Source organism: Notothenia rossii, assembly GCF_949606895.1.
Source record: "Notothenia rossii genome assembly, chromosome: 1".
Taxonomy (NCBI): domain Eukaryota; kingdom Metazoa; phylum Chordata; class Actinopteri; order Perciformes; family Nototheniidae; genus Notothenia; species Notothenia rossii.
The window spans coordinates 9,857,532-9,873,351 of NC_136912.1; the positions used below are offsets into that span (position 1 = coordinate 9,857,532).

The window sequence follows — 15,820 nt, forward strand, 5'->3', positions numbered from 1 at the left end:
TAAGGCAAGGGTCATTTGCGCTAAACAGAAAGCAAAAACTAAACTATAAACTATTTGGAATGTCAAGTATTTGATGATAAACCAAAGTCTTTGACCTCATTTGACGTTGGCCATGATGGTGGCGGTAGATGAGAAGGTCACAGAAGTGTTTGTATTCAGTCCTGTCAGGAACATTTCTATAACAAATGTAATGATAAGAGAAATGTGTAAACCTCTGGTGGGGAGAATAATCAGGGAAGCACCAAAATGATTAGGAACCATCCTCTGGGTACCAGAGGATGGTACCATTTACCATTTGCAGACCATTTACATGCACAAAAACCTATACAACACACTACAGGAAAGGAAAACCCCCAACAAGCACAATAAGGCCTCTTAGAAAATGTAAATCCCATCCCTTTCTTAAACACACTAGTCAAAATATCACACATGTAGGTTTTCAAAAACGTAACATGTCTGCTTTCATTATAGCAGAGCCAAATGCAACATTTTTAACAGGAGCGCCCTCTTCAGGTTGTTTTCATCTTGGAGTTTTCTACAGTATGTGTTATCCCAGGAGGATCACTGGATATACAGGGTTTGTTGCATTGAAGTACTGTGAGCATATAGCTGGGGCAGACTTCAGCACAGTCTTTTTTTCTGGTTAAGTGGGTTTGGATGTGTTGTCTGCATAGAGACATGAGAGGGGGGAGTAAGGCTTGAGGCAAGGCAACCCAACCCTGGCTTGGGTGTGAGTCGCCCATCTTATTATCAAATTAATTAAAGCTAACATCTGACAATGTCACTCGTGCCTGGCGAAAAAGGAGGAGGAAGGAAGAAAAGCAAATTTAAATGCTGCGGTCTCTTAGGACCTCATGTCAAGGGCTGCTTTTCATCGAGCACTGCATGTGTTTGGCTGGGAACTGAAAGAGGAGGGGGGCTTGAAATAAATAAAAAAGAGCTTTTATGAGCAAATGACAAGAAGGCGTTGGATTTTGATGTTCAAAAATGGCAATATAAATACACATCAGAAAGAGCAGCAAAGAAATAAAAAGGGAATGGAGAGAGCAGAAGAGAGATATAGAGACGGGGGGACATCAAAAGCCCCTCTCAAGCCGTTCAAAGTTGCTCTGAGATTGGGGAACAAGGGGTTTATAACAGCTCCAACATTAAAGAGTCCATTTAAAAAGAACTAGACATTGAAATGCAGAAAGCCTGCTCATGTGTGGACTCAGGGTCAAGTAACGGAGGGATTATATGGTTCTTCATAATAATATTAATTAAACAATTTACATGCTAATAAGGTAACAATTATCGGAGCTTCTGGTGAAAGATTCAGGTTATTACAACACGCCAATCCCAGGGCTACGGGGTCACGGGGAGAACAGCAGAGAGAAATCTCAGCTCAAATTAACATTCTGTCAGCTCCAGAAATTGGATAAATAAAGTCGAATTAATTCACAGTAATGGAAGAGAGAGGGGGGGAGGCACTTATTCAACCAGCTCTGATTACCATTCAGTATTCACCAGCACGCGGGTGGCTCTCTGTCAAGAAATTTAACACAAAATGAAGCAGTCACCGCCTCGGGCAAGATTTGGCCCCTGCGACACCGTTTACAATTTATATGTATAATCTCCCTCCCTCCCTCTCCCCCTCTGCCCCCCCCCCCTCCCTCCCCCCCCCCCGTGTTTCCCCCCAAAGATGTCCACCTGGACACTCAGTTGCTCCTGGCCTCTGCCATGATTGTGAATTTCCAAACCTTTCATTTTCCAACGCACACTTCAATTCGAGCACCATTTCCCCTGCATTAGACAAGACCCTCAACTCGATAGGATAACTTCACATTTTAATTGGAGTAATCATTTTTTTACTTCACACCCAGACAGACACCCTTTTGATCAACATTTCAACATGTTGTATTCAGTTTGCATCAAATGTCTTGTTTGTGATTGCAAAAATAAATGTCCATTGTTTAAAATAAAAGCTTAGCTGAAAGAGAATTATATTTTCATTTCATGGAATAACTTAAAGAGGCCGTATTCTGCTTTCTTGGGGTTCCCCTTTTCTGTAGTGTGTTAGGTTTTAGTGCATGTAAATGGTCTGCAAAGGCTAAAATCCTAAAGTTCCCTAAAGAGGGAGTTTCTTTCCCAAACACCCCCCCCCCCTATTTTTTGTATTATGAACAGTTAATGATATCAGTATGGTTTGTTTGCTACTTAAAAGTTTTTCAGCAAATGTTTATTTATAAAAATGATAAGAAGTATTCTATCCAGTGATACTGTCTTTTTTATTAACAATAAACTCTAACTTGAATTGGATTAGTGATTTACGTTTCCTACAAGAATGTCCAAGATTGATGCAAAAGTAAAAAAAGGCATTACCCCTGAAATTGTTATTACATAGCTTCTTAAAAAAACCTACCGAAACTCAGTGTCTTTGGGTTTTCCCATCCTGAGGGCGCACAGATGTGTGCACACGGGATCAAATTATTCAACACTATCTTTAAAAGGTCTTTCAAATTGGCCCTGCTTGCTATAGGCGAGATTTTGGTGTCCTTTCTCAGAGATTATTACGCCGGATACTTTTTTATTAGAGTGTCTATTTTGGGAGTCAGAGCAGGCAAAGAGAAAGAGAGAAAGAAGTCTAATTTCATGCTTGTTCTGCTGGGTATGAACAACGCCCTGCACACGCTGACTGCTGGTTGAAAGACTTCCTAAACTGCACATGGTGGAGCAATATAATGGAGGTTGACTTTATACCACCAGGGCACACTAACTCCATTAGCAGTATTTGTGTTTTTCTATTGCCATTTGTCAGCCACTGTGCCATTTAAGGCTTTGTGTCCATTGTGTGGAGGGTGTTATACAAAAGGAGATCATTAAGCGACTGATAATGGTGGAAAACTGAGGAAATGATCAGCTTAGTAACCACATTTCCCCTCTGTGGGACTAATAAAGGTATTCTGATTCTGATTCTGAAATAGAAACCCCATCATGTACATGACAGAAAGAGAACCTGTTTTTATTTATTTTTTACTGTATAATCTGTCCTATATGTCCAATTATATGGAGTATATGTATTGTATGACATCCATGTTTGATTCAGTATATTGAGTGTAAGCGCGCTCAAGTAATTAAACCTCATCATTTTTATTTGAATCAAGTCCAAGAGAGCTTGTGATTCAAACAGGTATGGAAATAAGACGTTTGTGACTTTGAGATGTTATATTTGAAAACCTTTAACTGTAGTCCAAGTTTTTTTAATGTATTAATTGTGTTTAAGTACAGTTATTTAAAAAACAAATGGCCTTTTAAAGGTGCAGACTGAATGCCAAGCATGCAGTAATGGAGGGAATTTCAGTATTTGCAAATATAATATCAATATTGCCACAATTATAGTATATGTGAACAGTCATCATCTCTCTATAAGATTTAACACCAGGGCAAACATTATCTGGATAAATTACCTTGCTTATTTTTATGTCGTTTTTTTGTGTAAAAGACACATAACCTGTGCAAAACAAACCTTTAACTACTTGATTGAATGTAAAGAAATGGATTCAATAAAGCGGCTGCAGGTTGAATATCAATTGCCAAAATCAATAATATAATGTGTAGCATAGTAACAAAATAAAAATATTTATCAACATGAAAAATGAATACTGTTTATTAGGGTTTAAAAAGTACACTGCTCTATACTGTCATCGATTTGTGGAAGAAGAGGCCAATGACTTAAACGTGGGGGACGGAATTTAGTGCAGCAATTAACTGGGTATCCATTTATTTTGAGTTTCTCTTATAGCTAACCAAGTTTAAAAGGTGTTTATTAACCTTAGAGAGACAGGAGATGACACAACAATCTTCCCTCAAGATGCATAGTAGTTATTTCAGATATATTGTCAATATTTTTGATCATATTTGTAGCATGTACAGGTTTGAAAGCTAATGTACAGGATTCTTGCGTTTTAGTTTGTTTCTTTGTTGCATGTTGAGCTTACTGTAACACTCTTTGGATATCAGCTAAAGAAATGTGATGCAATGTAAGCTCACATATTCTTCATCAGCAGTCATATAGTTGCCATTTGATTTGAATTAAAGCTTCAGAAAAGCTAGCATACATTGATGTGATGTTGTTCTGCCAATTACATGATCATAAATTATCATAATCAGTATCCAGCGTAAAATGTAATAGCTTCTAAATGTTAATGTAATGCTTACAGAAAAGGTGTATTGTCATTTGTCTTATGTTTGTTTGCAATTGTGCTGCAATTTCAATATCAGGCTGATATGATCAACACTTCTTAGATTGATCTTGTTTCATTTTGTATCCTCTTGTTTGACGAAATCAGCAAAAAGGCTGTAGTTGCAAATGGTTCATGCACACATGGTGAACTCAAACGTACAAAACGAGCCTGTTAATAAACTCATGCAAAAAGAAATGGCATTTAAAACCTGTCTTGTAACGATGCATGCTGCCTGTGTGCAGGTATTGGATTCTGGGAAACGTCACATGCTGCTACAAACCACTTTGTTCGTCATTAACAACTAAACTGTGTGAGCTGCTCAGGTGAAAAATCCAGATAATGATACGGGTGTGTGTATGCGTGTGCTTGCGTGCGCGCGCGCGTGTGTGTGTGTGTGTGTGTGTGTGTGTGTCTGTGCGCGCCTGGGAGATGGAGAGAGGCTTGTAGTCTAAAATGCAATGTGACAGCTCAGGAAAAAGGGGGGGATGATAAAGGCGATGTTATTGGATCAATCTGGCCCTGAATGCCCCTGTAAAACACTTACACACACACACACACACACACACACACACACACACACACACACACACACACACACACACACACACACACACACACACACACACACACACACACACACACACACACACACACACACACACACACCGACACACACACACACACACACACACACACACACACACACACACACACACACACACACACACACACACACACACACACACACACACACTAAAAAACACACTAACACGCACATACTACGGGGGAGCGCAACTGCACGCATGAGTAAGAAAAGAGAAATGGAAAAGGAAAGATTAATTTACCTACAGTCTAACCCTGCTGTCTTGTTCGGGTCAAATCTGACCAATTTACTTTCATCAATCATAATTAATATAGTGTTTTACATTTGATTGCCTCAACGCCTATGATATCCTCCGCAGTAGAATATACAATTGCTGCTTTCAATGCATTTTCAGATGGTTTAGTTAACTTTGTAACACCCACAAATCGTTAATTTGGGAAAAAAAATTCAGTGTCTATTCTTCGTATATTTACTGCAGCTATTCACAGTTATTATATTTTAAAGCTTAAAAAGGTGTTAAATAAAATGTGGTGATGTCTATTTTTGTGTTAAAGTAAGAGCAGTTCAAACAGACCGGGAACACCAAAGTGAGGAGGGAGAAACTAACACGACAGGAGGGTTACAATAAACAGGCTTTAAATAAAGGTGATATCCCTGAGAAATAATGGAGTGGGCTTATCAATCACGCGACAATGTCCACGCGCCTCATTGTTTTGACAGGGCTGAATTAAAGGACTACGCCAGGTGTAATTAGCCATCGATCCGGGAATAAGAAAAAAAAAAACCTCTCTCTCTTTTCCTATTCATTCCTCGTGCTCTGCCTTCTCTCCATTAACCGCGCCTCTGACGTCACGGGGCGATTAGCGTTTCTTATTGGAGAGAAAGGAGCAGGGTTGACATCTCTCGGCTGGACCGTAAACGTGAAACAGCTCCTGCTCACACACACTAAAATCCCGGTCTCACACACACTAACATCCCGGTGTCTGCACACACACTAACATCCCGGTCTCTGCACACACACTTTACATCCCGGTCCCTGAACACACCGTGCCGTGGCTGCAGGAAAACGGTCCTTCTTTCCCTCCTCTTCCTCCTCTTCCTCACTTTCTTCTGACTGCATGTTCAGCCACACTGCCTCCCCTCCTCTCCGCGTCTTCACTTCGGCATGGACAGCCGGGTACTCGAGCATCCTCACGCCCAGTTCGGAGGCTCCTTGGGTGGATTGGTGGGCTTCCCGTACTCGCTCGGTGCCCATCACCACCACCACCACCACTCCCTGTACGAGCTCGCGGGGGGACACCAGCTGCAGTCCGCGGCCGCCAACCCCTTCTCTATAGACGGATTACTGAACGGATCCTGCTCTGCCTCGGTTGTCAACAACCCGCTGCTGTCGCCCGACGGAGGGCAGTTCAAACTCTCAGGTAGGCCTGGCTCTTTTTGTCCCGTCTCGCATTATTAGTATAAGTAGACCCATGTGGAAACAAAGCAAGGCAAGTGGGTGAATGTAAAAGGTCTGTTTTAAGAATCCGAATTCCTTTATATTTCCCACAGAGGGGGAATTTACATTGTAAAGCAAAAGTAAAGATAGAAAAATAAAACGCTATTAGATAAAAGGCATGATATTTTAAATAAAGGCGAAATAAGTCAGATTTGTGCAGACCATAATGTGTTAGGCTTTGAGCAAAGCTGTTTGAAATGGAGTCAGTCTGTAGACAATTATGTTGTTTCAAAGTTTTAGAGCTTGGTGATTTAGAAAATATATATTTTTTTAAGTTTATGTCCAAGCTCATTAAGCTCTATGCCTGGCTCTTTTTATCTCATGTGTAATAGATGTGGAAACAATGCAATGTAATATACAATGAAACTGGCCTCTTTTAAGGCGAAATAAGTCCGTTTTTTGTTGAATTTAGATGCGAAATTAAACATTAAACAAGAACTACAAAGTCAGTCAATAGACAATCAGGTTGTTTCAAAGTTTTGAAGCTTGGTGATTTAATAAATAATAATTAAAAAGTTGATGTGCAAGCTCAATGTAGTTGTTCAATAACTTGACTGCACTGGGGGTTAAAATAAAGGCAACGATTTATAATTCAACTCGTAAAATTCAAATTGGCTGCAGATTCTTTAATACGTAAAACTTAATTTAGCAATTATGTGAAATGTGTTTAAATATAACAAATGAAAGTGTGTTAGCTTCGGGCCTTGCATTTGTGGCAATGATTTATTAGAGTCAAAAGATAACATGTTTAAAAGATAATTAAAGCCTTACAACAAAATGATGCTTTAGAAGCCAAGCCATGACAGTCCCCTCACTCTACTCTCTCTCTCTCTCTCTCTCTCTACTCTCTCTCTCTCTCTCTCTCTCTCTCTCTCTCTCTCTCTCTCTCCCCCCCCCCCCCCCACACACACACACACACACACACACACACACACACACACACACACACACACACACACACACACACACACACACACACACACACACACACACACAAATAAACACACACTTGTACAAACACACACTCACCTCGACCCCTGCAGATTCTGGGGACCCGGATAAGGACAGTCCAGGTTGTAAACGGAGACGAACGAGGACAAATTTCACGGGGTGGCAGCTGGAGGAGCTCGAGAAGGCTTTCAACGAGAGTCATTACCCGGATGTGTTCATGCGGGAGGCGCTCGCGCTCAGGCTGGACCTCGTGGAGTCTAGGGTTCAGGTAAATAATAAATTAATCAAATATGTTGAAGAGAGTTATTATTATTTTTTGAAAGATGGAGGAAAAATAGTTTGAGTTATTGTTAAAATTGCAGTATAACTACGGGTGTTAAAATATGCATAACATGTCAAATGTCAGAGGGACGTTTGTTTAATGAAGGCCTACCCCATACCGAGATAGCTATTTGTCAATTACGAAGGCATCAATACAGGGTCACTTTTGAATTATGCATGGAGGCAACCTATTGATTTATGGGTTAATAAAAACAAGGCTATTTACTGAGCAACCCAAGGGGTGAACATGGTATTGTTCTTTTACCTTATATATCATATTTATTCATTTAACAGTTTATTTACAATGTTACCCTTGTTTTTAATCTATTTTTGCACATTTAGGTATTTCAATTGAACAGATTAGGCTAATTTATTATTTTATTTGTATCATTATTATCATTTTGATTTATTTTCATTATCAATAAATGCAAAATACAGTGAAAGTATAAAAGCACGATTGAGCTGTATAGAAATATTAACAATATTTAAAAAATGTTAACAGCTGGTGATAATCATAATAACTCATGATAATAATTAGCAATACCAATAATGAATTACAAAAAAGCATGATAATGATAATTACCATTAACAATATATATATTAGTTGAATATGTCTTGAATCAATTATTTTAGAGGCAAGAAAATACAGATATTTTAATAAAAAGTTATACCCATCTTTCACATTTCAGAATTAGATGTCCATTTATTTAGTTTAATAATAATAATATTGTAATAAAATAAAAATATTATTATACCAGAAAGAAATATAGGTTTTTCAAGTAGGCCTATTATTTGCTAAGCATATAGAATATATGTAGATATAGGCTACTTAATTTAACATATTCTCATGTATTTCTAAATGATCCACATATATTCGCCTGCACGCCTGTCTCTTGTGAAAGCGGTACAGGGCAGCTCTCGGTTGCAGTGTGCGTGTTGTTTGGGGATTTCGCTCCTAAACCTCAGATTATTGTTCCCTCAAGCTGCTTAGCGCTCCTTTATCACCAGGTTTGCGGGGGAAAGATATAACCAACATTAACAATTCATAAGAAGCGCCATTGTCACACATGATGTTGGTGTGTCCCTGTCCTTATTATGCAATGATCGCGGATTCTGCATGCTAAACTCCCGGCGTTATCAGCTCCGAACACGCGGCCCTGAGCGCACCCAGAGGCCGGGCAGGGAGCCTCTGAGGCGGGGGAAGCTGCCTCTGTTGGCCCGCTGCGGAGGGAGGAGAGCCGTGGGTTGTAAAGCCCAATGAGCGGAGGTGCTGGAACATCAGTGGTGGAAAAAGCATTCAGATTCTTGAGTAAAAGTAGCCTACTAATACCAAAAAAAAAAAAAACCTAAATGTCAAGTACAACCCATACTGCATCGAGAATGGTAATCAAGTAAAAGTATTTAAGTTTGAATAGGAAATTGTACTCAAAGTATTCGGAGTAAAAGTACTCATTGCTTAACATATATATTTTTTTTTTTTAAAGCTAGAGCACCACATCTTGACCTTTCAGAAAATAAGAAATATTTTGCTTCCAATTAATTAACCAACTCATGGTTTTAGTTACTTGGATATAATGGTGGATGGTTTAATCTAACCAAATAATCATAATTAGAAAAGCTTTTCCTATTGTGTGTCAAAATCTGAATACATTTTAAAAATAAATATGGTGGAGAAAAAAGTACAACATTGGCATCCAAATGTAGTAGTATAAAATGAAAGTACTTGTAAAGTACAAGTACACTTAAAAAACCGAAACGTTGACTTTTAAATAAGTGTATATATTATGTCAACAAATTACACATAACTGTATAAGGTTAGTTGAAAGCAATACAAAAATGTTCAACTTCATATTATTGCTTTTAATGTGAAATCTGTTGAAATTACACATTTAATTAAAGTCAGCGTTTCAGTTTTTTCAGTGCACCTCAAATGTGTACTTAAGTGCAGTGTTTGAGTAAATGTACTTAGTTACTTGCCCGCATTGGCGAACATACAGAGACGGCTGATTGCTACGGTACAATTAAATGTAATTGGCAGGGTTTCCCATTACAGCCTCACTGGTAATTAACGGCGGCACATCTGTGCATCTGCTGGTCCTCCACTGTGACCTATTAACCTACGCTTTAGAGCTGCAGTAAACCAAGAAACACATGCGGAATGGACACTGATTTCACTTTGTTTCAGGGCTTTGTGGAATATGTTTTGGATTTGGAGGCAATATGCTTTTGTGCTTAGCATCTGATAACCACTCTGACACTGATTTATCACTCCAGCATGGCAGGTGTGAGGTCTGTTGTTGTCACACCAGAAGGGACATTTTCTGTGAGGCCTACTTCACTGATGTATTCTCTTGAAGGATATAAAATATAAGGAACACTTTTATCCAAGAAAATTAACGCAAATACTCAAGATCCTCAAAAATGACCACCAATTTTAATCAAATAATTTCCAAAAATGAACATCAAAGTGCATTTATATGGGAAGTGTTTATTGCAGGGATATTGGACTTAATTTCATCGTAGAGGTGTTAACTAGCCTAAACTAAATCAATGCGCTGCTTAATAACATGTTTAATCATTGTCCCAATGAATCAATTATGTTAATTGCCAATTAACTCAACCATTGCTTTTATGATTATTTAGTCTGTAAAATTCCCCAGAGATCAAGGTAATGTCTTCAATTAGCCTTTTCTTCTCTAACCAACTCTCCAAAGCAGAAATATATTTGACTTACTTATAAACATTGGAAAATTAGCTGAAAATAAATCTAATCAGGAAAGCTAAAGGGATCTTCCTAAGTAGGTGACTTAATAATTAATTGATTACGGAAGTTCTTGATACTTAATTATCTGGATTGATCCATTAATCAACTCATCTCAGAACTTGTTCCAACAGAACTACTAAAACAAATATGAATATTCTGAACCAATTTATGACATACTTGTTTTGGGTTGGGTGAAAGCAATACTATTACGTTTGAATACAAACTATAAGGTTCAAGTTAATATTATTGCTTTCAACTAACCTTATACAATTATGTGTAATACATTTAATTGAAGTCAACGCTTACGTTTTTCTTGTGTGCGAAATATCCACCTTTCGTGTGTTTAATGTCTGTGTGTGTGTGTGTGTGTGGCCTAGCATTCTTACTTGTGGGGACCTACATTTGTTTACACAGTCACAGGTGGGGACTCGCCTCCCCTATGGGGAGAAAAATGGAGGTCCCCATGAGGGGAATCAATAATCTTAGGGTGAAGACTTGGTTAGGTTGAGGTTTAGGGTTAGGTTAAGGTTAAGGGTTAGGATTAGGCATGTGTTGGTTATGGTTAAGGTTAGGATAAGTCTCTAGGAAATGCATGTTAGTCAATGTAATGTCCCCTGAAGTGATGTATACATGGTATGTGTGTGTGTGTGTGTGTGTGTGTGTGTGTGTGTGTGTGTGTGTGTGTGTGTGTGTGTGTGTGTGTGTGTGTGTGACCGACGTGCTAAATAGAACAAAATGGCCGTAGTGTTTGTCAGATGATGACATAAGGAACTACTTTCAAACCAATATCATACCATGTGCCACATTTCCACCAATGTTTATGTCATGTGTGTGTGTTTGTGTGCATGGGTTTGGGTCCAAAACCAACGTGCTAAATTGAGAAAAAAGTAGAAAGAAATCTAATCAGAGAAGCTAAAACAAGCATTTAGGTCTAAACCAGGACTAATCCCTCCTTCAACTCATTTCAGAACTAACTGAACCAATTTACGAACCTTAGTGTTTGACAGATATTGATTGACCTTAGGAACTACTTCCAAACAAAAGTCCTCTCATGTGCCGAGCTTCCACCTTTGTGTTTATTCATATGTGTGTGTTTGTGTGCACAGGTTTGGTTCCAAAACCGCCGAGCTAAATGGAGAAAGAAGGAGAACACAAAGAAGGGTCCGGGGCGGCCTGCTCACAACTCCCACCCCACCACCTGCAGCGGCGAGCCCATGGACCCCGAGGAGATACAGCGCCGGGACCGAGAGCGAGCCGAGAAGAAGAAGAGGAAGCAGGAGAGGAAGCTGCTGAAGTCGCAGAACAAACTCCTGTCCGGGGACAGCTTCCACACGCCGGGGGGCTCGGAGAGCGACAGCGGTGTCTCCCAGTTCACCGACAGCGAGCAACAGTGTCCGAGCGTCAGTGGGAGTATTCACCTCGACCTGCCTGCCTCCAAATCTGCAGACCGAGGACACCCAACTGAATCCATCTGTGACCAAACACGACACGACTTCAGCCCACTACAGAACCACCAAAACCAAAGAACCGCAGGGGAACCGGAGCAGGTTTCTCCGGGCAGCTTCACGCTCAGCTCCAGCCCCGGAGGTCCCAGATCCTCCGCCCTGCAGAAACGAAACCCTTTCAGCGTGGAGAGCCTCCTCTCCGACGTCACGCCTCGACGGAAACCTCAGCTGGACTTCCCCTCGCTGCCCAGCCAGAGGACTCTCATAGGGAAAGGCCACTTCTTGCTTTACCCAATTACCCATCAGCCCTTGGGTTTTCTGGTACCCCAAGCAGCTCTGAAGGCCTCGCCGTGTCTGGGACAGATGTTTGTGCCGAGTGAAGGAATCCCTGACCTCTCCAGCTTTGTCTCTAAGCCTCTACACTCGGATCATACGGAGCACAACAATCACATTAGCAATAGAGCGGCTGGAGACAGAGGTGACTGCAGCAATGCAAGACTTCCTGTTTCTCCTCCGGCTAACAGTGAGGCTCAGGGCAGAGACATTAAGGAGGAGAGGAGTTTGAAAGTTCTCAGCAGCAATGCAAGATTCCCTGTTTCTCCTAACATTGAGGCTCAGGGCAGAGACATTAAGGAGGAGAGGAGTTTGAAAGTTCTCAGCAACAATGCGAGATTCCCTGTTTCTCCTAACATTGAGGTTCAGGCCAGGCTCAGCTCCTCTCCGTGCAGAGACAGTATCGAGGAGAGGAGTTTGACAAATGGCTGCCAAGCTGCCGAGCTGCGTGCCGAAGAGAAGGGTGCGAGCGAGGCGTCTCCAGCCCTCTCCGAACGTCTCAAGGCAAACACAGACTGTCAAGAAACACCCGGAACAGATGGAGAGGATGTCGATATGGACTAACACTTTGCAAGGAGCGCAAACATAAACAAAGGACCAGGAACAACCGCTCAGACTATTCAAACATTCCCAAAGCTCTGCTGAGACACTTGGAAAAACATATCAGGAATCAGGAGACCTAATTCTCATCTATTTTTTAATCATCACGTGTGATCAATCCAGATGGCGCCCCTTTTAAAAAGCTAGTGGCTGTCTTCATATTTGTAGGCCTTTAGAAGCAGGTTCTTTCTCTTTTTTTAGTGACCTATTAAAATCTAGGCGACAATAAACATCTCACACACAACGAAAATCCTCAGATATTGTAAAAAAAACGAGATATTTATATGTAAACACTTTTGATAAATAAAGTTATTGTTTAAATTGAATCACTGTTTTTCTAGGAGCATATTGAAAAGGGGGTGGGGGTTGCTGTGTGGCAGAACCTTGGAGTTTTGTCGTGTTACAGCAGATAAATCCTCCTTTTTCTCTGTATAGGAGGCTCAAGTCCGTCTGGCTGTTTGTATTTATTGCTTTAACAAATTTATTCATTTGAAAGGCCGAGCTGGAATGAGGTTAGTGGCTGCGGGCTATAAGGACCCTGCGCCTCCTGCTGAGTTTTGATATGAAAGTAATTATTTTCCCACTGGCTGCCATGGCTCTGGAGGCAGTTTTTTTTTTCTTCATCCTCCTCCTCCTCCTCCTTTCAGCCCCAAAGGGTTATTAGACATTACCGATTTCTAGTGATACGGAATCACATAAACTTCCTACAATAATAGAATTAGCATGAAAGGCAGAGGGTGTCAAATTGAAATGGGAAAATAATAGCCGCGCCAGCTGCATCGTGTGTGTGTGTGTGTGTGTGTGTGTGTGTGTGTGTGTGTGTGTGTGTGTGTGTGTGTGTGTGTGTGTGTGTGTGTGTGTGTGTGTGTGTGTGTGTGTGTGTGTGTGTGTGTGTGTGTGTGTGTGTGTGTGTGTGTGTGTGTGTGTGTGTGTGTGTGTGTGTGTGTGTGTGTGTGTGTGTGTGTGTGTGTGTGTGTGTGTGTGTGTGTGTGTGTGTGCGCATATCTATTGAGGGGGAGGAGATGGGGGAGATTCGTGGGGCGGAATTTTCATGAGCTGCCTCGGTTGTCAGACGGCCCTTGTAGTCGGCTATATTAAGATAGATGTTCGATGATATCCCTCATTGTTCTGTCGCTTATATTGATGTTGCTGCGTTATCGCCCTATTGATCATGTGTCGCACATAATAGGACAGGCGCGCGCCCGTCTGCCGTGCGCCTTTTTCCACAAAAGCGCCCGAGCCCCTCGTCATTTGTTCTAATAGGACTGTGAGTCCCTGAGGGGGAGACAGATAAAGATATAGGAGAGGGAGAGGGGGAGAGGAGGCGAGTGGCTTGCATTAATATTTTTATAACCACTTTTTGGCTGAATAAAAGAAAGAGGAAGTGGCTGAATTAAAGATGTTTAGAAGAGACTATTTGCAGATGTGTGTTTTTATTCAAGGTATAGAATGAAAAGTGGGAGTTTTCCCCCTAAATGAAAAAGTGCATTTATTTTAAGCCACTTTGACCTTAATCCTATTTATAGATCATAAACACTTAAAATAAACACACTTAAACACTGTTCCTTAACATTAAGTAATATTTTCGGATTGGAGAGGGAGAGAAGAGGCGAGGTCGTGCCAGGATTGCATTAATAAAACAAAATGTGAGTTGAAAGAGATTGAATTTAGGATGTTTAGAGACATGAGAGGAAACTCCCTTACTTGGCAAGTGTGTTGGTATTCAAGCTTAAAGTGAAAAGTGGGAGATTAAGGTCAATATACATGTAAAGGGAATTTCCTTCCAAAGTGAAATCATTCATGCATACAGTACACAAACAGTGTTCCTAAATACTAAGTAGTAATTTTTCTCTCAAAACAATATCAAAGTTAATTGATTAATGGCCAGTCAGCCAAACTTCACAGGTGTAATGATTGTCTTTAAAGGGAAATTGGCTGAATTAAATATGTTTGAAGACACAAGAAAGAGACTTCTAAATGTGCCGATGTGTGTTTTTATGTAAGGTTTGTAATGAAAAGTGAGAGATCTAACAAAAAATGAAGTGGGTTTTCCTTCAAAGTTAAATCATGCATTTCTTCTGGGTCACATCTTCAAAAATAACCACCGAATGTAATCAAATATTTGTTTTAAGTGAACATTTAAAGTGTCTTTAGGAAGTATGGAGTGGATATTCAACTTGATTTCGTTAGATTGTAGAGGTGTTCAAGCCTTAAATATTTCTAAAGCCACTTAGACCTTAATCCATTTATTTAAAGATCAGAAACACTAAAAGCTTAAGGGCATTTATAATGGCCAGTTAGCCACACTTAAATAAAGTTGGAAAGTGGCTGAATTAAAGATGTTTAGGAGACTAAACTCCTGAATGTGGAGGTGTGTGTTTTTGTTGTTCCAAGGGTGAGAATGACAAGTGGGAGATTTAATCAATTATGAAGTGAGTTTCCCCCCTAAAGTGAAAAAATGCATTTTATTAAATCACTTAAATCTGAAGCCTCAATCCAAACACTATTTTCAATTCACTCTAAGCCTGTCAAAACTGAAAGGTTATTAAATAACAATAAGCTAATAGAAGTTTTAGACACAAATAATTAAAATACTTGAATAGCCAGTCAGGAGAAGAGGACTCTGCTAAATGTATTTGTGTTTTTATTTAAGGTTTAGAATTGTGAGATTTAACAAAAATTAAAGTGAGTTTTCCTCCTAAATCATGCATGTATCTTAAGCCACTTAGACCTTAACCCTTTTTATTTATACATCAGAAACACCTACATCTAAGTTAAGAGAAGTATAAGAGAATAATAATAAGTCAAATACTTATAAAGGGCTGTGGTGGCGAAGTCCATAGGGACTTGGCTTGGCAACTGAAGGTCACCAGTTCAAGTCCCGGAAAGACCGAGGTGTCCCTGAGCAAGGCACTACTCTAACACTAGTATGGGTCAAATGCAGAGAAACCTTTTTCGTTAGTACCTGTAATGACAATACCTTCAATCTTATTCAACTTGAATGGCCAGTCAGCCAAACGTAAGAGAAAAGAAAAGAAAACAAAGGAAAGAAACAAAGCAACAACAAAAAACAACAACACC

At 40.1% G+C, this 15,820-nt stretch overlaps 1 protein-coding gene across 1 annotated transcript; it reads left to right on the forward strand.

Annotated features, from left to right (window-relative positions):
* Positions 1-5,718: 5,718 nt before the first annotated feature.
* Positions 5,719-14,711, forward strand: LOC307036389 (homeobox protein unc-4 homolog). Its single transcript, XM_079676651.1, has 3 exons — positions 5,719-6,248; positions 7,369-7,544; positions 11,468-14,711. The coding sequence occupies exons 1-3, from the start codon at positions 5,993-5,995 to the stop codon at positions 12,701-12,703; spliced, it is 1,668 nt and encodes a 555-aa protein (XP_079532777.1). The 5' UTR covers positions 5,719-5,992; the 3' UTR covers positions 12,704-14,711.
* Positions 14,712-15,820: the final 1,109 nt, after the last annotated feature.